Below are 23280 nucleotides of genomic sequence, written 5' to 3' on the forward strand. Positions count from 1 at the left end.
TCTGAGATTTTAAACTCAAGATTGATGCTCTGATAGGGCCTAGGGCAACATCTCCTTCAGTGCCTCAAGTACAGGGCCTGGGTCAGCTCCCTGTGCTCCAGGCCCTTCTCCTGCCCCACTGCTCCTCCCCGAAGAACTGGGCAGGGGATTACCTTGGGCAGGGTGTGGTGGTGGTGGCAGCAATAGGGGTTGCCTTTAGCACCCCCATGCTGTACTCACTACGTGGGTGGTATGAGTGGCAGCCCACTCTGCTGCACTGTGTCCTCCTGACACACTGAGCCCCAGAGAGGACATGGTGTGGTGGAGCAGAACTGTCTAGTGCTCAAACCACCTGCATGGTGAGTGTGGGGGGAGGGGTCACAAGAAGAAAGGACCTTTTCAGCTGCCGCTGCCCACCACCACATCCTGCCTCAGATAACCTTGCCCCTCCTGTTCATAGGAGGGCTGGGATAGCTGCCATGGGGCCCCCAAAAACATGGGGCCTGGAATAGTCTCTCCAATTTGTCCTATGGACAATATGATATAGGCCTCACAAAGTCCATGCCTAGTGATTTAAGTGTCTTATGCATGCAAACCAGGCCACAGATATTGGCATCTGGAAGAGCTCTTCCAGTAACAGGTGAAGGAGTGGAAACCACATGATCTCTTCATTATCTGAACAAGAACTTATTGCCAATGTACAGCAGTTTGCAATGAACAGGCACTAATATAGTTCTTACATTTTCACATTTTATACTACGCCTTTATGTGTGTGTCAGACGATGTCCATGATAAGCACGTGTAGTCAATCAAATATATATGGGATGGATTGTACAAATATATCATAATATGCACTTCCACCAAATAAATCCCAATTATTTTTAATTCACAGATGTTAAGATGGGATGATCATCTAGCACAACCAGTTGTGAAACACAGGCCAAGAATTTCACCCCATAATGCTCCCATTAACGCCAATAAATCTCAGCTGAACTATACCATAAATGTTTTAAAGTAATTAAATCTTCATTTAAATATTTCAAATGATGAAATCCGTCAGGCCCTCAGAAAAGTTCTCCAGTGGTTAGTAATACTCTCTGTTAATCCTTATCGTTGTTTCTCTTTCTTCAACCTATAGAATTCCTTTATAAATATTGCTCTTACCTAATATACTCAAAACATGGAAAATTTTAGTTTTCCTAATTAACCTGTCATGCATGTGTTTATGCATAAATGCCACACACACATCCACGACTAAGCAGATACAGAAATATATAACACAGCTAATTTTGAACATACCTTTTCATAGTTTGTGAATCCTCCCATGACTGCAGGATCCACAATGCCATTAAGTAGCATAGAGAGGGGGTTAATAGGTAGGTCTGCATCATTCAAATGCTGTTGAACCATATTATTGATCTTATCATTTGTTAATTGCATGGTTTCTATTGCATTTTCCAGTGGACTGATTTCAACCTAAAAGAACAACAAATAAAACATGTTTTAATTACTAGTTCAGTAGTCATGTAGCAGACCGCAGTTTTATAGTTTGCACTCCATCAAACCATCCCAATGAGAATCAATAGATACTACAGTAAAAGAGAAAATTTTAGTCAATAGCTGCATAAAGGTGATATTTATACTAGGCAAGATATATAGTGTCAATCCTGCAATAACAGATATGATATAAACAGATAAAAGGTTTAGTATTTTTCATCGTTACTGGATAATTACTGCACAGATCAAGGCTCTCAGAAAGCTCAAGCCAGTCTAAAATTTTGGCTTAGGGTCCATATGAGCTTTTGAGATTCTGAGGAGAATTATGCATCTGAACACTTATGAACAAGCAGATCTTAGGGGTCAAAAAGAGCGATCCAGGTACCATGATGGTAAATGCATCTTGGACTGGGTTGTTCTTTGCTGGTGGGCTTTGATGGTGTGCTCAGGAGAAACGGGAATGTTAAAAAACAAGAAGATACTTCTGCCTGGCTTTTGCAGTAACTGTATTGGCAGCCTCTTGGGAAGATGTAGTATGTGGTAGAAAAGCTATTTATTGCATTACATTTACCCAGCAGGTAGCACTCTCTTCACCTTATATTAGATAATTGAACAAAAAGTATGCTTTCTTCCAGGGCCTAAAGCAGGGGTCAGCAACCTTTCCATGGCAGAATGCTGAAATTTGACCTTTTGATCTCTGTATGGTCTGAGTGTCAGTGATGCTTTTTAAAGTCACTAATAGTCATACTTACAACAGCTTCATTAATAAATAAATTAAGATGCAGAGCATTACCATTTAGGTGGTAGTTGGTATCCTTAGCTAATTTTTTGTTAATCCATGGGTGGCATGACTCCGAGCAAGCTCCAGTTACATGCGGGAGGAGAGACAGGACTGAACTCCCATCTTGCGTGCTGAGGAATATCAGCTGGTGTGCCACTCCTGGCACCCTTGCCAGGGGTTGCTGACCCCTGGTCTAAAGCTATAGGAATGCTCATAGCAGGCGCCCTGAAATTCTTTAATAATGTGAATCAGTGTTTAATAAAGAAAGTGCATTGTGTGCACCTTCCTCCCATTGAAATCATATGGGCCACCTCCCATCATTTGGGATCAGATAGCTTCCTTTTGGCAACTACAGAAGTTGCATATGCATAAAAGTAATGTATAGAAAATATTTAAAATATAGCTAAAATCCATACTAATGTGAATTAACATGGCTTAGGAAGTGTACAAGCTTTTTTGCAAACCATCAGCAGATACTCTGAATACCCTAAATGATCCACTCACCACAATTTGGAAGACTCTTAATTAAAGAGTGTTAAAAATCTAGCTTATTTATCCAAAAAAATATTGTGGCATGAATTGAAAAGGGGAGGGTTAATTGGGGCATGTTAGGAAAATGCAAATGCATAGTTGATTACACTCTAATTTGCATAAATTCTATGTAAATAAAGCACTTTTAGCTAGCTGCCAGTTGCTTTACACACATCTGAGAGCCACTTATAATCAAATTTCTTTAGTTGTTACCAGCTATCTGATTAAATCACGTGTTTTAATTATCATTTTAAAAAGTGTGTTTTGAGCATTATTTTAGAAAGAAAGGTTTCATGACAAATGACTCTTTGTCTGCTAACTAAATTTGTGCATGTAAACTTTTAAAATGAATACTTAACTTGTAAATCTGTGTATTCAAACCAGAAACCTGATTTTTGAAGTTATCTTCATCCATTCATTACTGAGAAAGACCAGTATATGATGTGTGAGTCCATTAAAATTTTGGAGTTCAAATTTAAAATATTCAAATACTAACCTGCTGGCAGACAGTCTCTGGACTAAGATATATTAGTAAAAGTGACACAAATCATTTCAAACAACCAAATTAAAGGAAATCACAAGCTATTACTAGTTATCTACAAAAGAATAAATGATTAATTACCCCTATTAAATTACTAAATCCTCTCTAGTCAATGATTTGATGTGGCATCAACCCTTTATTTAAAAACCTCATAAATGCTATTTTTCTTGTTCTTATAAAATGTTCAAAGGCATTTAATTCATTGTGTTCTGTAACATACCTAGCATATTTATATCAGGAATTTAAATGTGTTCTACAGGTGCAAGATTTGTGATTACTGGTATGCTGCTACAGTTTTAACTGATATGAATATTTATGAACAGCTAATAACTGCTTTTGTGGTAAATATATCTTACATAGTAGTTCAAAAGTCATCTTTTCCTCTCCTCAAACATTGTTACTTTTGTTTTTTTCCCTCTTTCAACTATAATCCTTATTACAAAAGATTTATAGAAGGAGCTCTGTTAAAGAGATGCATGCACATTTCTCCCAGGTGCACAGAACTAAACGTGAACATGTACAAAGTGGATGAAGTGGCCTGTTGTCAGAAAGTGTTCTTAACTTAGGAGGTGAAAGCGATTTCATCAGATACGTCAGGTTTTACAGAAAACAATTCTGGCAACAGGGAAGGTAAATGTTATCTTCAGCAATACAAAGCTCATAATAAAAAATCAAAATGGTTTATTCAGTTGCCTAACACTGTCAAACATCACATTCATATTCTGTTACTATAGATACCACAGTCATTTTCTGCATTATTTTTATTCATCTAAATAAAACTGTCCAACAAATTCTCAAAGGAACAATAAAATGGTTTTTAATTCATCACAGGCAAATTGTTCTTTCCCTTAAAAAAAGGGCTCATAATAGAGATTTTAAAACTGCTACAAGAAATGTTTTTCATCACAACTTAAAAATTGCAGCTATGCATGAGTAATTTAGCATTTAAGACATTTTTATGGCTATATTTTATCTTTAAAGCATGCCTTCACTACAGGCTGCATTGACAGAGTAGTAATCGATCCAGCAGGGGTTGATTTATCACGTCTAGTATAGCTGTGATAAATAGATGGCTGAAAGCTCTCTCATTGACTCTGGTACTCCACCAGAACGAGAAAATAAGGGGAGTAGGTGGGAGAATATTTTCTGTCGACCCAGTGTGGTGTGGACCCTACAGTAAGCAGACCTAAGGCACGTCAATTTGAGTTATGATACTAACATAACTCAAATTGCGTAGCTTACATCGCCCTGTTTCCATAGATAAGACCTGCTCTTAGTTATGAACTAGAAAAAAGGAAGTACACATCTGTTAAAAAATCTTAGTGAAGTTTTTAGGGCATGTTTTAGCTAACTTTAAAAATATAGAGAGAAATAATTACAGATAAATGATTTTAAAAAGCAATACTTTTGTGGTCTTTACAAAATAGAGCCTTTATACACAGTCTTGGCAAAGTTAATTTTTCTTCAAAAATCACAGCAAATATTTTAACTATTTTAAAAATTCACTGATAATATAAGTTAGCCTTTTAATAATTGTTCAAATTCACTGTCTTTAAGCGTTTTTTAATTTTTACTTATTTAAATTTTCACAGTTGTAGGGGAGGTCACACAGCAGGGGTAATCAGACAATATTTAATTACAGTAGATATTGAGATTCAAAAAATTAAAGCTTTATAACTCTTACCACACAAAAGCTGGGTCTACATTACAGAGTTCTGTCAACAGAAGAGGCCTTCTGTTGACGAAACTCAGGAGCGCCCACACTACAAATGCATCCTGTCGAGAATCTTCCTGGCAGAATTCTGTCTTGACTGTACAAGGCATAGTGCCTCTGTTGACAGATTCGGTCGACAAAAAAATAATGTAGAGGCTCCCGGGGGGCTGGGGACGGGGCTCTGTTGACAGAGAGGGCTTCCGGTTTATCGGGCTACCCTGTTTACAGAGCTTCCAGTTGGCTATTCTCTTGACAGAGGGCTGGGCAGTCTGACTGCTCTCTGTTGACAGATAGTGTTGACAGTGGGAGCCTCTATTAGATGTGGACATATGCTGTAGACAGAGGCTTTTCCGGGAAATATCTGTCGAAAGCAACTTCTGTTAACTGAACCCTTTAATGTGGATACAGCTAAACTGTCAACTTCACATCAAAATATACAAAATAAACATCCTTAAATCAAACTCACATAATTTCTCAAGTAGTGTTTTTCTTTCTTTGCCTATTTGTAAATTTTTATTAGTACAGGTTGAATCTCTCTAGTCCGGCAGTCTCTCATCTGGCAATATTCGTAATCTGGCATGATTTCAGTTACCCAGATGACCACTTATCATGGATGTGGCCAAGTTTCCTGTGCTCCCATAAAGTTTGTTCACAGCCACCAGTCCTGGCTCTCAGTATTCTGTGCTCTTATTTAGCTGTAACTTAAGTGTTTTCTACCATCTCAGTAAGCAGTGGAGGTGTTAGTAATGCTGCTACACAATACAGCCCTCCCATGGTATGGCAGACTTGCACATTCACTATTAGCTAGGTCCTGCGCCTGCTGAACTCAACAGATTTAACTTGTATTATAGCTGGAAATATTTTTGCACCTACTTATGGGTTTACAGTGAAACAGATACTTAATAAAAAAAATAATCCTTCCAAGCCTACTTACGTAGCAATGAACTGAAGTACCTGCTTAAAGTTCAGTAAAATGAAAAGAATTATTCATACTTAAAGTTAAGAAGTGCTGAAGAATTTTGCTGAATGATGGCCCACAGTGTTATATGATTCACCAGTCATGTTTTTGTACCAGTGATGGGGAAACATTACTTTTGCTATCTGAGCATTCACCTTAATCAAACATCAGTACTGAGCAGAAGAGGAGGATATGAAAGTCCCCTTTCCTTTAGTCAGGTCCACTGACCAGACTTTGAGGTTAAGCACAGTTACACATACTGCATATAAATTCCTCACGGCACAGTAATTCAAAAGAGTCCAGGGCTCCTGGCCACAACCACTGCTACTGTGGTTTGAGGACTGTCTGGGCAGGGAGTGAGGTGACATGGCACAGTCTGCATGGTGCTGAGGGCTGGCTCTCTCCCACTCCTCCTTTCTACAAGAGATTCCAACCTTTTCCAGAACCATGGTGCTTCTCCCCCATCCCTGGCTACCTTGCCCAAGGGGCTGGCAATTCTGTTGGCTCCCCTGATAGTCAGTAACTGGGAAAAAAAAGGGTTCTGATTAAATAGTCTACACAAGTATATCCTGATTTGTCCCTACCATGAAAACTGATTTGACTTCAAACCATCTTAAAATCCCTGGTAATTTATATGCTGTCACATAGATGGTTCTCTCAATCCACATATTCTGCAAATAAAACATAAAAAGGTTAGAAACAGCATGTTAGCAGATTGATGGTCTTTATCTTAACCAAAGATTTACAACTTCATTATCAAAAAGAACTGCATCACTACAGAAATTACAAAGCTAAAAAAAAATTGCAAATGGAATCTGTATGTGTGTTTCAGGGGTATGTCTGTGGCTAGATTAGTCTCAGGATGCTAGCTGATGTGCTATTTAATAGTTAAACACTGCTCTTTTAACTAAGGGGGTAACATTATGTAAAAGCTCCATTTATTTCTCTTGAAGGCCGTGTCTACACGTGCCCCAAACTTCAAAATGGCCATGCAAATGGCCATTTCGAAGTTTACTAATGAAGCGCTGAAATGCATATTCAGCGCTTCATTAGCATGCGGTCGGCAGCCGCGCTTCGAAATTGATGCTCTTTGCCGCCGCGCGGCGCGTCCAGACGGGGCTCCTTTTCGAAAGGACGCTGCCTACTTCGAAGTCCCCTTATTCCCATGAGCTTCCCTTTCGAAAAGGAGCCCCGTCTGGACGCGCCGCGCGGCGGCAAAGAGCATCAATTTCGAAGCGCGGCTGCCGACCGCATGCTAATGAAGCGCTGAATATGCATTTCAGCGCTTCATTAGTAAACTTCGAAATGGCCATTTGCATGGCCATTTCGAAGTTTGGGGCACGTGTAGACGTAGCAGAAGAGTCATTTCCCAAATAATCTGTCTCTCATGTGAAAAGCACATTAAATAAAGTGGGATCACAGACTTCAGAAACAAATATCGCTCTTCACAGAAATCTACAGGCGTAGAAACCCCAACTCCATTCTCAGAGTGGACAATTTTACATATAGCTGAAAACAAGTTTATCAGATGTAACTTTTAGGTTTCTCACATAGGTGCCCTAAAAAGCATTCTTACAGATGGTACCTTTCATAAAAATATGTCATGAGTTTAAGTGCAAGGAGAAGTGGCTTAATCTTAAAGTTGTATCTTCAGTTTCAAAAGAAATTGTTTTAATTATTGCTCTCTCATGTCTGTAAATGTTAAAGTCATGATAAGAATGCTCCTTTGTGATTTTTTTTAATCTGTCCCTGACTCTGTTTGATATGGGGAATATATTGGTATGGCTGGCCTTTTTTAGCCCCTAATGCTGTTAGGAGCATAAGTCCCATTCAAAATCAACAGGACACAAGAGCCAGATTTTTAAAGATGCCTAGGGATATAGGGATTTTCAGACACAACCAGATGCCTAGAATAAGGCACCTTAAATGTTTTTGAAAATCACTAAGTGTCTACATGCCTTCAAAAAGATGGCCAATGGCTCCTCAGTAGTTTAGTAGCTTTAGTTTTTTAAAGCTGAAATCAAGATGCATTGTACATTTTAACGCTTTATCTCATCAAAATATCTTTGTTGAATTTTGCACAAGCATCATCTACTGACAAAAGGAACATTTTCTTCCAGCTCATCTGGAATCACTTTGATTAGCAGCCAAATTTACTTTGAGTAACAGAACAACCAGATATGACACAGGGATTTTCAAGTGCATCAGGACAGGCTGGCATGGTACAGTAAACTCTTTCATATCTGGCATTCTATCATCCAGAACTCTCAAATAATCGGCATTTTAACCATAATTAAATTTTAATTAAGTTTTCCATAAGTACAGTACAGTGAAAGTAAATACAAATAAATACAGCAAATACAGTATAAATTTACAGAGTACAATACTACTGTTACTTGGTAAATAAAGTACTCTGCATACATTTCTGTTTCTTTCTTAATATCTAATCTTGTTTATCTTTAATGTTATGCATTGCTAGGTATACCTCTCTACTATCCACAATATTTGAATATCTGGCAACCTCCCAGACCCAGGGCTGCTGGATATGAGAGAGTTTACTGTAGCAGGAAACCCTGAGTAAGTACCCTTTGCCTGCAATGACCACGTGGAGTTCTACAAAACACCCAGCCCCTCAAAGCATGGCAGATTGCATTTTGTTAGCTTGTATGGAAGTGTATGACTGCAGCTCTCTATTCAGAGCATATGGGCAAATGGACAATGAAATCTGGGAGGCTATTCACAGTTCTCTGCTCTAGGAAACCAATCCCTGCCTCTTCAGAGGCACAAGGAACATCCTATTCTAAGAACAATTGATATCTGCGATTGAAAAATTATATACAAGTACAAAGTACCGTTAGCATTACTCCTCCTTCTAAGCCATGAATAAGTCAGGTGTGGGGAGGGAGGGGGAAAGCACTCGATTTTTTAACCAACTTAGTGGACACATGCTGTAAGAAGACAGAAAGCTTTACTGACCATATGGTCAACCATATGGCTTAATAAAAATTTTACTGTGGCAGCCAAGACTGGTTTTAAAGGATGCTTGACTGGGATCTTTAAGGCAAGACAGCTTTCAGTGAAGGATGGTTACATTTTGAGGCCTGACACTGTTGTATTTCTCATGCAAAGTGGTCATGTGTTCTCAAAATGAAAAGATAGCTTTGATCATTTTTCTTGGTACTATAAAACAGAGCTCATGATACATGTAGTTTTTATCACACGCATAATAAATTGAGTCCCATTTTACTGCAGTTTCAAAATCAATCAATCAATCTATCAATCAATCAATCACCAGCAAACTAAAACTGAACAGGTTCCTGCACTCACAAAACAGAAAAAATAATTACCGCAAATTCATTATCAGGATTTTTCTCTCCTTTTCGTACAGGCCGTGAATATTCAAATCGTTGGACCTCATTCACCCTATAGAAACTGAATTAAAAAAACCAAACACATTGCATAACCGCAAACTTATTTTGTATTAACAAGTTTAGTGGTTAGAACACATAAATAAGATAATGTAGAAGTTCTCTGTTAACAAGGAACAAGATTCAACATTTGCCCCAGGCCTCTGCAAGCTTGTATGGATACAATGTTGCTGTAGCCAGGTTGGACCCAGGATATTAAGGAGAAAAGATACGTGAGGTAATCACTTTTATTGGACCAACTTGTGCTGGTGAGAGAGAGACAAGCTCTTTTGAGGTCTGGGAAAGAAACTCCCAGCATCACAGCAATATGCAAGATAGACCACTGTCCATTTAAGTCATTAGCACATATTGTAAGGGAGCATTTAAAGCAGGGCAACCAGTTAACACCTCTGCAATAATAGGACTAAAAGAGGAGGTTAGTGTGTTACAGAATATTATAATAAGCCACAAACCCATAATGGAAGGAATTAAACACCAAAAACCATGGACTGAACAGAAACACTGGATTTATTGTTTACTGCAACAATGAATAACCCACTAACCCTCCCTTTTTGACTTATAATTACAGAGGTGTCCTTTTGTTCTGAGGAACAAGGAGGGGTCTCTACTCTGGAGCTAAAGATAGTCTGCAATGATTAAGTACCAGGCCCTGGTAACTTTACAAATATAGGCTGAAGAGCCATAAGTAGCCAGGTAAAAATGGAAAATTGAGCATGATATACTTTAATATTTTACTTTTCTCCTTTTAGTTCCTGTCATGGCTGTGAGCATAATGGCCACTTGGTTTGGGCTTGGCTACCAGATCATGTTACCAGAGGCATCCCATCCATAGGATGAACTGGGTGGCAACCCTCAGTGCTGAGCTTTTGGAGGTCTGGTGGCGGCCACCCTACCCGTCCAAAGGACAGGTGTGACGGGGTGGGGGATGTTACCTGGAACTGAGGGCCAGTGTGGCAGAGGCAGCAGGGGTAACTGCCTCTTCCCCCACCACCACTCACACATGGGTTGGGGGAGTGGCAGCCTGCTCTGACCAGCCGCTCTGTGCCACCCTGCTGGCTCACTACCCTGCGCTTCTCTGGTTCCTGCCACAGTGGAAAAGGGAGGCACAACACGCAGCAGGGTAGAGCAGGCTACTGCCACCCATGTGGGGAGTGCAGGGAAAGGGAGGTGACCCCGGCTACCTCCACTGCCTGAACCTCAGCTCCAGGTATCCCCCAGGTTCCACTGCCTGGGGGAGAGGAGGTAAGGGTGCATGGTCGGGGAGGGGCCTACACCCAGGGTGCTGGAGAGGGTTATGCAGGCTCCGCCTTCCCTTGGGATGGCCCTGAATATTATTCATTGTACTGTGAAGTCACAACTAACACTGTCCTCTACGGAGGCATGGAGTTAGCCCAAAAGATTGAAGGAACCGCAGTAGAACCTTAGAATTACAAACTGATCAGTTAACCAAACACCTCATTTGGAACCAGAAATATGCTATCAGGCAGCAGCAGAGACAGAAAAAATAAATCAAATGAAAATCAGATACAGTATATTACTGAGTTAAACATACACTAGTTTAAAAAAAAAAAAGCAGCATTTTTCTTCTGAACAGTAAACTTCCAAAGTTGTACTAAGTCAATGTTCAGCTGGAAACTTTGGAAATAACAACCACAGTGTTTTGTTCAGCATTATGAACCACCCACGAATCCCAAGGTGTTAATGACTCAGAGGTTCTACTCTAACTTTTATTATTACCTATATTTTGTTTTGTAGTACTGCCTAGCAGTACCAGTTATGGGTCAGGACCCTGTTGTTATACATGATTGGACTCCCCACCTCCAGTGCTGTGTGTGTGTTTTATTTTCAGTGATGGCTTACAGAAACATACTTTTTAAAATCAAACAAACACTATAATAACCAAGAAGCAGAATTACATTTTACAAGGGTTTATGTTAATATAAGTGTTCTACGCAGGTCATTCACCCAGACTGGTAAGAAGAAAGAAAGATCTGAAAACTCACCTCACAATTTGCTCTGATACAGGCTTGTGAAATTTGGGTGGTAAGTCAAGTTTTGGTTTTACAGTAAAACACTGTATATCTGAATTGACAAGTTAAGAATTAACAAGAGGCAGAGTTTAAATTATACAGTAGAGATGGTTCAAGTGAGGAACGTCTCTTGAAATTTCTATCAAAATTGGCATAAAGACAGTAATGTATCAATAAAAACATGGAAAGGGCAATGAACTAGTATGCAGTTTTAGCAGTCTTATTAGACTACATGAGCATATGCATACAGTAATTTCCAAGGATACACTGACCAGTGGAGTTTTTAATATCATCGCCTGGTGGAGATGTTGTCTTCATTTTTTCAGCATTTGGAAACTGGGTTAATAACCTTGCTTCAAAATCTTCACGACGTTCATATTCCTTTCCCCGGTATATGAAAACTTTGTTCTGGAAATAAATTAAGCAGTTAAATTCATATAATAATATTCACAGTAAGTTCACAATAAAATAATATCCTAGTCCTCTGAAAGAGTATCTACAGGCTTCTTCAATGCCACTACTAATGGTAGAAATACGAAACCTCTGGTTTACAACAGAATAATATACAACAATTTCCAGATATTATGGTCAAAATTCAGCAAAGCACTGAGGCATTAATTAATCCCTTAAGCTTAAATGAATCCATATTTAATACAGCCATTAGGTGCATACTGAACTTCAAGCATAGGCTTAAATCCTGCTGACGTTAATGGGACTTTAGTATGTGGTTAAGTAAGGGCCTATGGCAAATAATTAAGGCCTCTATTCAAAAAATCTCTTGCGCGCCTCTTAACTTTTAAGTGTACAAGCTACATTCCTGAATAGCTGAGAAAAAAACCTGGCCCAAATTATGGTCTCCGTTGCCCCCACAAGACATCCTCTGAAGTTAAAGGCGTTTGCATAGTATACTAGAACAGAATTTAGCTTATATGTCTAAACATTTATAGAAACAATTCTGAGGAAATGAGTGTAACAAGGCATATTAGTAGTTCCTGCTACATCTGACTGGATAGTTCCAAATAGATCGTAGTTACAAAATAACATTTCACTGCATCATATCTCAACTATACTGCAGAACACTTGGCATATATTGTGACAAGGTAAGGCTGGGAGGGGCTGAGAATAAGAGGGAAAAGCAGGGCTGGCAAACAAGCAGAGTGTGAGCACCTATTGAAGGCTGAAGGAGTGGGCGGGAGCAGCCCGCCCATGACTAAAAGGCCCCTCTCACGAAGAGGGGAGACCTACTGAAAGAAAACGGCCCCAAAAGAGTCCAGGGGACAACGAAAGAAAAAACAGGGGTGGGAGTGAGGGTCAAAGGTTTAGAATAAGGGAGCCGGAGGGGGACACCGAGCAGACAACCCAGGACAGCACCCACTGTTCCTCAAAGGTGTCGAGGGAGTCAATGGACACTGCCCAGAGGAACTCTGCTCAGATTTGTGACCAGAGGGAGGAACGGAAGTAGGTCCCACAGTCGCAGGTCGCCCCCTCTGCCAGCCTCCTCTCCCTGGTTTTGTAGACGGCCACTTTGGCCATGGCCAGGAAAAGGCTGACAAGGAGGTCCCGCGACTTTGTGGGGCCATGGATGGGGTGTGACAGGATGAGGAGGTATGGGGAAAAGTGCAGCCAGAACCTCAAGAGGAGGTTCTGGAGGAGCCGGAAGAGGGGCTGCAGCCTCACACACTCAACGTAGATGTGCGCCAGGTTCTCCCTCATGTCGCAGAATGTACAAGTGTCTGGGATAGGGGTGAACTGCACCAGGTACACGCCCATGCTCACCGCTCCATGGAGGATCCTCCAGCTGATGTCCCCGGCAGGCCACAGAACCAAGGTGCAATAGAGGCTGGCCCACCGGGGCTCCCCAACCTCTGATGGTGGTAAGAAGTCCCGCCATTTGTGGTCGGGGCGGGACACGAGGGTGGGGAAGTGGAGCGTGTGAAGCACGAGAGTGTACAGAAGATGCCTGGGCGCGGTTTGGAAGGGAACCGTCTGCAAGGTATGCAGCCAGCTGGGATGGTGAGGGGGAGGGGGGTGGGCAGGGTCACGAAGCCAGAGGCCCACACAGAGGTCTGGAGGGCTGGGAGTGAGAGGAGGGTGGGGCACACCCTCTCGCAGGACCCGGCCGAGGTAGATATGAGCAGTGGGTGGCAGGGTGGCCTTCACCTCCTCGAGTACTCACCGGGGGGAGTGTAGGGTGGAGAGCCCCATGAGCTGGACAAACGCCGGGGCTCCTATCCAGTCCCCCCGGTTATAGTTCAGGAGGTCTCCGACCCTGGTAATTCCACCTAGGACCAACCTCTGGCACACGGCGGGAGACTCTGCTGCCTGCACATGAAGGTAGGGGTTGTGTTGCAGGGGCTCCGCGAGGAGGTCTTCCCCGACGGTGGCCCCTAAGGACCTGGAGGCTGCAAGCAGCCGCCAGGTGCAGAGGAGGTCCTGGTAGAAGGCCGGCAGCTCTGAGAGACCCTGCGGACGGTCTCTCAAGGACAGATAAAGGAGCTGCTGGTCATATCGGAACCCTCGGTAACGGTGGAGGAAAGCATGAGCCAGCGCACTCCATGCTGGACTATCTGCACTGTTGATGTTGAGAAGTCCCTGCAGGTCCTGGAGGCGGAAGACATGGACCTGAGTGCGCATGCAAGTCAGGTCCTGTCCCTGCTCCTCCGGGGGAAGATGGAGAACCCCTGCAGAGACCCAGTGCAGTCCTGGCCAGAAGAACTCCAGAACTAGCTTCTGGAGCTGGGCCAGGAACTCCGGGGGTGGGACCAGAATGTTGAGACGGTGTCAGAGCATGGACAGGATCAGCTGGTTGAGCACCAGTCCCTCCCGCACAGGGAGAGACACTGGAGCAGTCCTGTCCATCTCCGCATTCGCTCAACCACTCTGCTTCTTAAACCTTGACAGTTTTACGGTGGAGAGGGATGCGTGGCGGACAAAAAGATGCTGAGATAGAGCAGCGGACCCGCGCTCCACCGGATGGCCTGAAGCGTGGGTGGGAGGCGGCCCGCCTGTCATCCAGCCCCGACCACCAGGCCAGAGCTCTTGACCCAGTTGACCCGGGCAGAGGAGGTTGCCGAGTAAACAGCTTGGCAGGCCTCCAGCCGCGCCAGGTCTCCCATGTCCTGAACCACGACAAGCACGTTATCGGCATATGATGACAGGACCAGCTGCAGCCTCGGCTGCCGAAGCACCATCCCCGGCAACTTTCAGCGAAGGAGACAGAGTAAGAGCTCGATGGCCAGGGCATAGAGCTGTCCTGAGAGTGGGCAGCTTTGTCGTACCCCCGTCAGAAGCTGACCGGGGCGGTCAGGGTCCAGTTGAGCTTGACCATGCACTCCGAGGCAGCGTACAGCACCTGGAGAAACCCGACGAAGCGGGGCCCAAAGCCGAAGGCCTGCAGGGTGCCCAGGAGATACCCGTGGTTCACCCTGTCGAACGCCTTCTCCTGGTCTAGGGACAGGAGGGTGAACAACAGGCCATCCCTACACCCAAGCTCTAGAAGATCCCAGACCAGGTACAGATTATGAAGGATGGTATGGCCGGGGACGGTGTAGGTCTGGTCGGGGTGGGCCACGTCCTACAGCACGGACCCCAAGTGGTGGGAGATGGCTTTAGCGATGATGTTGTAGTCTGTGCTGAGGAGCGAGATGGGACGCAAGTTCCTAATGTCGCGGGGGTCCCCCTTCTTGGGCAGCAGGGTGAGGACGGCTCACCTGCACGATAGGGGGAGGACCCCGCTTTGCAAGGACTCAGCCTAGACGCTGAGCAGGTCTGGGCCAAGGACGTCCCAAAACACGCGGCAAAACTCCCTGGTCAGCCCGTCCATGCCTGGGGATTTATTGGTGGGCATGAGACGGAGGGCTTCCGAGAGCTCGGCTAGAGTGAGAGGAAGCTCCAGCCAGTCCCGGCTGCACGCACTGACCGAGGGGAGTTGGTCCCAAAGCACTCTGCAGGCGTCGGCGTCACTCGGATCTGGGGAGAAAAGGGTGGCCTAGAAGGCGTGGGCCCTCTCGCGCATCTTCACCAGATCCGTAAGAGGGGTGCCATCCTCCACAAGAAGGCAGAGGATATGTTTCTTGGCACCCCTCTTTTTCTCTAGGGCGTAAAAGACGCGGGAGCCACGGTCCATCTCCCGAAGGAGTTGGATTTGTGACCTCACCAAGGCCCCCTGTGCCCAAAGGGCGTCGAGGGCCCTGAGCTCGTCCCTCTTCTCCCAGTACATGCCATGGAGGGATGGATCTCTGGTGCTGGTGGCTAGGCACCTCTCCAGCTCAAGAACCTCCCGCCCCAGCTGCCCTATCAACGCATCCCGCCGCCAGCTGGCCCCCCGGGTATAGTCGTGGCAAAAGAACCATGCGCGCACCTTTCCCAGATCCCACCACCACCGTGGCAAGGGAAAGGCGCGCTGTTGCCCACGCCAGGCCAGACAGAACTCCCGGAAGGACACCACGAAGCCCACATCCTCCAGCAGGCTGTTGTTGAAGTGCCAGTAGGCCGACCCCCGCTTCCCCGGTGAAAGGGAAGCTTTTATGACAACCAGGTGGTGGTCCGAGAAGGGGGCTGGCCGTACGCTGGAGGAGTGGGCCCGAGAGAGATGGTGCCGAGAGATGTAAATGCGATCCAACCGGGAGTGTACAGATTTATGGCCCACCACCCGAACGTAGGTGAAGACGGTGTCCTTGTCCAGGTGGTGGCTGTGCCAGACGTCCACCAGGGAGCAATGGTTGATGAGCTCCCTGAGGACGTCTGCAGCAGCCTGGCACTGCTCAGTCCCCATGTGATCCCGTTCCTCGAGGGTGCAAATGAAATCTCCGCCAAGGACCAGGCACTCGCGAGGATCAATAGTGTCGAGGAAGGCCGCCGCCTGCCGGAAGAAGGGTGTTCTCTCCAGTGGGAGTGTCGGGGCATAGACATTAACAAGGTGGAGGGGCAGCCCCTCCACCCACACCTGGAGATACAGCAGGTGGCCCGGCACGACCTTGACACTCCCCAGCACCTCGGGCTGCAGGTCTGGGGACAACAGGGTTGCTACCCCAGCCTGGTAGGCCGAGAGGTGACTAAAGTGGACACCGCCTCCCCATTCCAGCTGCCAGCTGACTTCGGCAGCTGGAGTAGTGTGGGTCTCCTGCAAGAAGGTGACCGAATACCCCCCCTCCCAAAGGAAGGAGAGTGTTCGGCACCTGCAGAGACCCAACCCGCAGCCCCTGGCATTTAGTGTGGCAAAGATGATTGGTGCCATTTGGAGGACTGGGGAGGATCCTTGCCAGACGGAGCACCAATGGTCCCCGTGGGGCCACACAGCAAACTGTGACCAACCCCAAAAGCAATTGGGGCGTCAGGGAAGCTGCGGGCCTGTTGGTAGGCCGTGGCATCCCTCTTCCCGGTCCCCTTGTCCTCCTTAAGAAGGGCCCTCATGGACTCTAAGATGGAGTGGAAATCACCCCAATGCCGGAGGGTGAGAGCTACTTTGTTCTTGGAGCCGCAAACGTCCTCCAAGAACTGGTGCATCTTGCCAACCAGCGTGTGGGGTGCCGAGGCCTTGGGGTCCTGAATACCCGTCGGCCTCATGTTCTTCTGGGCCCCGCGGCCAGAGAAAAGGTCTAGACGGGGGCTGGGGTTTAATTTTGGGAGGGACGGGGGCAGTGGAGGGAGAGCAGCCCCAGAAGTGCTGGGAGAGGGCGATGAAAGGGGGGCCTGCCGAGGAGTCGCAGCCTCAGGGGCGGTTATAAATAGGCAGGGGTCGAGGGGAGGGATGGGGAGAAGAAGGGTGGAGGCAGGGGGGATAGAAATTATAAGGGGAGGGGAAGGGTCATGGGGAGATGGGGGAGGGGGCGGAGGAGGTGGGAGGGGAGGAAGAGGAGGGAGTGGGGGAAGAGGAGGAAGAGGAGGTTCTGGAGGGGGTGAGGTTTCGGGGTCTGGAGCGGGACATTGGTTGGAGGAGGGAGTCAGGGTAGGGGCAGAAGGGGAAGCTAAAGTGGGAATGGGGGCGGGGGTGTGGACAGAATGGGTCTCGGGAAGGGTGGCTTCCTCAGGTGGTGGGAAGGGAGGCGGGGTTAAGGGCAAGGCACCTGCACACTCGGCGACAGGCACCAGGGTGGAGGGATTGGTGTTGGGATTTTGGGTTCCATGAGGGGAAGATGGGTACAAGGAGAGCACTAATTCCTCCAGGGCATCCAGGGGCTGGCTGACCCCTGCTGGGGGGTCATCCCTGGCTGAGGGGGAGGGGTCACGCCCTGTGATGTCCCAGAGCAAGTGGGGGTGGCAGTTGGGAGGTCACTAGTGGGTAGGGAGAAGGAGAGTGAGGGGAGTGGTGGGGAGTGAATGGATGGCCTAAAGGCCTCCAATAGCAGGCCATCTGCGTCCAGGGCCGGCAGGGTGAGACCCAGGGCCTCGACCTCCTGCAAGAGGAGGGCGAGGCCAAGGCTCACCTCCTCCGGGCGCTCCACAGCAACAGTCTGGGTAGCAGCCGGAGGGGTGTCGGAGGAGGGCGAGGGCACAGAGAAGGCCGTCTCTGCCTCTTTGGGCTCTGGCTCCAGGGCAGAGGGGGTGGCATCTCTTGTTGCCGCTGCCGTGGCCTCAGTTGCCCCGGCTGATGGTCAGCAGCCAGGGGTTCAGCGGGTGGGTCGGGGCTAGCGGCTCTCTTGAGTGCCTTCCATGGCACAGCCACCCTGTCCTCTGACACGGTGGAGTGTCGGGCGCACGCGCTCCTTTTTTTCCGCTTCCCCCCACCAGCACCCAGCCCTCCAAAGAGGTGGGTTGGGCGGTAGAGGAGGAAGGGCCAGGGGACAGAGACAACAAGGAGGGAGGGAGGGAAAGAGAGGGCAGGGCGGCAAGGGGGAGGGACAGCCCACCCTGGGGTGGGCCCTGTCCTGGTCCTGCTGCCGGCCCTGCCTCCCTCTCCTCCGCAGGCCCAGCTTTAGTGCCTGCGTAGGCACTGGCACCCACTTCTTCATGCCCCTCACCACGCGTTCAGGTGTCCTCTGATGCCCGAGTGGCGATGGATCCATCCGGGGCGAGAGGAGGAGGGGCAGTTCCAGGGTCTGTCGCGGTCGGGGCGTCATCAGTCTTGTGGCTGGCGCCCCTCAGGTTGGAGGAGGCCCCGGGCTCCTCTTCGTGCTGGGCCAGGGGGCAATCCCTCCAGACATGCCCCGCTGCCTGGCACACAAAGCACCGGGCCTCCCCCAGAGTGTAAAAGACCCGGTACTGGGCCCCTTGATAGGGCACCACTATAGTCCCCTTCTGGGCTACCCTGCCCTGTGCTGCCACCGGCGGCAGTTGGACGTGGGCCTGCCGGTGGAAGGAGAGCATGTGCTGTAGGGTGGGGTCTTTGAAGCCTGGGGGAGGGGACTCAGGACCGACAAGGGCCAGCCCAGGGTGGTAAGAAAAGGCAGAAGGGCGGAGTTGGGGAGGAAGGGTGGGACAGATGAGAAAACCACCTGCACGCCCAGGTCTTTGAGTGGCTCCAGGGGCATGTGCACGCCCCCGATCGCCAGGCCCCTCTCCACCGCCTGCTGGGTGGCGGCCTCCGATGCCAGGAAGAAGATGATCTTCCCGAACATCTGGGAGGCTGCCACCACGGCTGCGGGCCCCACTACCCATGCCAACGCCCACATGTAGGTTTCCACGTGGGGCGAGGCAGCCACCAGGAGGCAGCGGACTCTGTGCATCCTGGTGAGCGCAGGGAAGGGTCCGCAACCATCAGGGATGGTATTCCTGGCGGAGGTGGAAGGAGCAGGGCGCGAGGTGGCGGCCACCACCTGGGCGTACGACCTGTGGGCCGAGGAGTCAGAGCCCCCAGTATTGGTGGAAGGAACAGGGGGGCGGGAAGAAGGGGGAGCTGCATCGGGTGTTTTAGCAGCTGGGGTGAGAGTCCCCACCATGGGAGGTTTTGATTTCGGGAGGGGCTCTTGCCTATTTTCATCCCCTGGCCCTTCCTGCCCTTTCAGGGGGCGTGAATTCGGGGCAGGTTCGCCGGAGGACGCCGCGGCGGGGGCAGCAGAAGCCCTGGAGCCTGTGCCCGCGCCCTCAACCGATGTGGTGGCAGAGTTCCCGGCAGCCCTGGACGAGCGGAACACAGTTTCAGGGGTGGGAGAGGTACCAGTGGAGGGGTGGAGGAGGGGGCATCACCGGCTAACCCCCAGTGGACATGGAGGCCATGATGGCAGGTGTAAGAGGGAGGGAATTTGTTGAGGGTGGGGGCCTTTAAGAAAGCAGGGGAAAGGGGAGAAGAGAGGAGAGGGGAAGGAGGAAAGTAGTTGCCCCTCCCCCACTGGCCGGGCTGAGGACCCGGTCAGGTGGGGGACGGGCAGGGGAAAGGAAGTGAGACCAGGGAAGGGGGAGCACAGAAGTGGCCACAACTCACAGCACAAGATGGTAAGAAATGGCTCCTGTTTCTGCACTGGGACGTGGGGGGAATTCAAAATATGTGCATGTGGGGGGGGGTGAGTGAGAAAATGGGGGGGCTCAGGCGCCTAATAAAGCAAACAAAAGGGGGGGCACAGGCATGCAAAAGAGGAGGGGGGGCTAGAAGGAGGGGTGGCAAAGCCAGCCAAGGGTGGGGGGTGCTTAAAGGGAGAAATGTGCCCATGGGCGCCTGAGGGGTGGGCCCGCAGCTGCTGCGGCAGAGCCTCACAGAGCAGGAGGAAGGGGCAGATGGTTGGAGGGGCCCAGATGGGGACGGCCCCGGCGGCAGCTGGGTGTGGGGAGGGCGGTAAGGGAGGCGGTGGCTGCAGGGACTACACCCTAACACCCCACCCCTGGCTAGGCAGCCACCCCTCTGGAGCCCCGGTGGAGAGGGGCCCCACCCAAACTTACACCTCCCCAAGCCACTCCACAGGAGGCTGTGGAGGGAGCCCAACCACCGCTTTAGGAAAGCCCCTTACCTCCTCCGAAGCAGTGAGGATGCAGCAGCTGCTAGATGAAGGGGGGCCTAAGTAGGGGGCCAGCAGTTTCCCCCACAAAGGATGGAAAAGGGGGCCCTCCTGCCAGGGGGCAAGAGTCCCCTCACACTCCACCCGCCCAGCAGCTCCTGAGAAAACTAGCTGGAACGGGTGGAGTGGGGGGAGAAAGGAGCAGCCTGCCTGCCTGCCAGAGGCAGGAGGGAAGCTGTCCCAAGAAGTGGGGGGGGCAAGAAGACAGCCCCATGGGGGTTTCAAGCAGCCGAGGGCTGCCCACTCCCTGTCACCACACCTCCCACCTGTGGCGGGGTTCTCAAGTGGGGGTCCCACGGCAGCCCTGCGGGAGACCAGGAGGGTGTGAGCAGCTTGGGAGGAGGCTGCCCTGGGACAACTGGGGCCAGCTGGTCCCACTTAAGCCTGCTTTTAAAAGAACCCTTTGCCCAGTAGGACAGGGGGAGAGCAGAGTGATAGAAGAGGTGATAGAGGAAAGGCTAGAGAGTGAGTGGAGAGAAGCAAAAGGAATTAAGACCCCTGCCCAGGAGGCCCTGAGATTTGGTGTAAGGTCAAGCAGACTGAGCACACAGGAGGAGCCAATCCAGGAGGGAGAACGTGCTGCCACCGCTGCCACTACTGCTGCCTAGAGGAGGCATGGGGGGGGAGGAATCATCTGGGAAAGTGGCCCAGGGAAGAGCTGCGGTGTTCATAACAAGGGGAGCCCTCCCCCACCACTAGCAGCCACAGAAGGTCCCTTGGCTGGAACCCAGAACGAGTTCCCCCCAGAGCACCATCTTTCCCCCACCACCATCTCAAGAAGGGCTATGGCATTCTGGCTGTGGGGTTAGTGGACTAAACAGAGGCCTGGAGCCCAGGAGCAAGGCTAGCCTTGCCACACATGGTGGCAGTGATGGGACTGGAGTGCTGCTGTAAGACCCTGCAGCACACCCACCTAGAGGAACTCAAAGGAAAAGAGAGATGGAGGACACAGCGAAAGCCCTCAAACAAGCCACTGCAGTGCAGCAGGAGGCCACCTGGGCACATGTAGCTAAGCCACAGGAGGCCCTGTGGCTACAGCAAGAGACTAACCAGCTGCTCATGAGCCAGGCAGCCCAGGGCTGAGCCACCCTCAGAGAGGTTGTAATGCAGCTGAAAGCCCTGACTGCCTGGGTGCATGGCCTAGATGGGACTTGCCCCCTGCGGGCTAGCAACTACCTCCAGAAAATGACAGGGGAAGATGACATCGAAGCATATCTTTTGGCCTTTGAGAGGATGGCCATATGGGAAGGCTGGCCCTGAGACCAATGGGTCAGCATCCTGGCCCCATTGCTCTGTGGAGAGGCCCAGAGGACCTACTACTTCGACCTACTGGACGGGGTGGCTGCAGATTATGCCCTGCTGAAGGCTGAGATGCTGGCCCAGACTGGAGTGACAATGGCCGTCAGAGCCCAGAGGTTCCATGAATGGAAGTACCAGGAGGGAAAAGTGCTGAAGGCCCAGCTGTTTGCTTTAATCCACCTGGCCCAAAGATGGCTACAGCCCGAGACTCATGGCCCGGAGAAGATCCTGGAGACCACTGTGTTGGACCGGTACATGAGGTGGCTACTGCCAGACCTTCGGGGATGGGTCTGCCAGAATGACCTGTCCTCATACAATGAAATGGTGGCTCTTGTGGAGAGACAATCAACAACCCGAGCTCTCACAGGGCCCCTTGCAGAGGAAGCTTGGCAGGGCAAGCAGTCCCCTCCTACTCTATGGGCCCGGCCATGGGCACCTCTAGGCAGGGTTGGGGCAGGAGAAAGAAGAGGGACAGGCAACCAGATGTCCCCAGGGAACTTGGGGGGCCAGAGAAGGAGGATCTGGGGGTGAGACCTATCAGCCCCAAGGGAACGCGGATGCTCCAAGTGGGGTATTGGGGCATATAGCGGTCCACTGCCCAAATGTGGATGAACCCATGAAGTGCAACTGTGAGGATCTGGGAGTCTTTGCAGCCTGATAGATGTGATGGGCATCGTGACAGCCCCCGACCGATATACCCAGCCAGTGAAAATGAATGGCATGGAGACTATGGCCCTGGTGGACTCGAGGAGTGCCCTCACATTAGTCTCAGGGCAGCTGGTGGGGCAAGACGATGGAAAGGGACCTAGGGGTTATGGTGGATGAAAGGCTGGATATGAGTAAACAGTGTGCCCTTGTAGCCAAGAAAGCTAATGGCATACTGGGGTGCATTAGGAGGAGCATTTCAAGCAGATCTAGGGAAGTAGCTATTCCTCTTTATTCAGCACTGGTGAGGCCACATCTGGAATACTGTGTCCAGTTTTGGGCCCCCCAGTATAAAAAGGATGTGGATTTGCTAGAGCAGGTTCAGCGAAGGGCAACAAAAATGATTAAGGGGCTGGAGAACAAGACCTATGAGGATAGGCTGAGGGATTTGGGCTTGTTTAGTTTACAAAAGAGAAGACTTAGAGGTGATTTAATAGCAGCCTTCAACTTCCTGAAGGGGAGCTCTAGAGAGGAGGGTGAGAAATTATTCTCAGTGGTATCAGATGGCAGAACAAGGAGTAATGGTCTGAAGTTGAAGAGGGAAAGGTGTAGGTTAGATATTAGGAAAAACTTCTTCACCAGGCAGGTGGTGAAGCATTGGAATGTGTTGCCAAGGGAGGTGGTGGATTCTCCATCCCTTGAGGTTTTTAAGTCCCGGCTGGACAAGGTCCTGGCTGGGATGACTTACTAGGGGTTGATCCTGCTTGAAGCAGGGGGCTGGTCTAGATGACCTCCTGAGGTCCCTTCCAGCCCTATGATTCTGTGATTCTGTGAAGACGAGCTTATCTGAGCCAAACACACAGGAATATCCTGTGTGCATGGGGATGTGTGAATAGAGTTCCAAGGAAATGTCACAAGAGTGACAGCAGGGGCAGTACCAAGGCTCCCCT

General features: G+C 48.9%; 1 protein-coding gene across 4 annotated transcripts in view; it reads right to left on the minus strand.

Annotated features, from left to right (window-relative positions):
- Positions 1–23280, minus strand: part of DOCK1 (dedicator of cytokinesis 1) — a 620618-nt gene that overhangs the window by 66509 nt on the left and 530829 nt on the right. For all 4 annotated transcript variants that reach the window (XM_075000462.1, XM_075000464.1, XM_075000465.1 and 1 more), the window contains 5 exons: positions 11726–11867; positions 11433–11511; positions 9349–9433; positions 6586–6672; positions 1279–1455 (listed from right to left, as the gene is read on the minus strand). In XM_075000462.1, coding sequence (XP_074856563.1) covers positions 1279–1455; positions 6586–6672; positions 9349–9433; positions 11433–11511; positions 11726–11867 — 570 coding nt within the window. The remainder of the gene's footprint in view (positions 1–1278; positions 1456–6585; positions 6673–9348; positions 9434–11432; positions 11512–11725; positions 11868–23280) is intronic.

Source organism: Carettochelys insculpta, chromosome 7, assembly GCF_033958435.1.
Source record: "Carettochelys insculpta isolate YL-2023 chromosome 7, ASM3395843v1, whole genome shotgun sequence".
Classification (NCBI taxonomy): Eukaryota; Metazoa; Chordata; order Testudines; family Carettochelyidae; genus Carettochelys; species Carettochelys insculpta.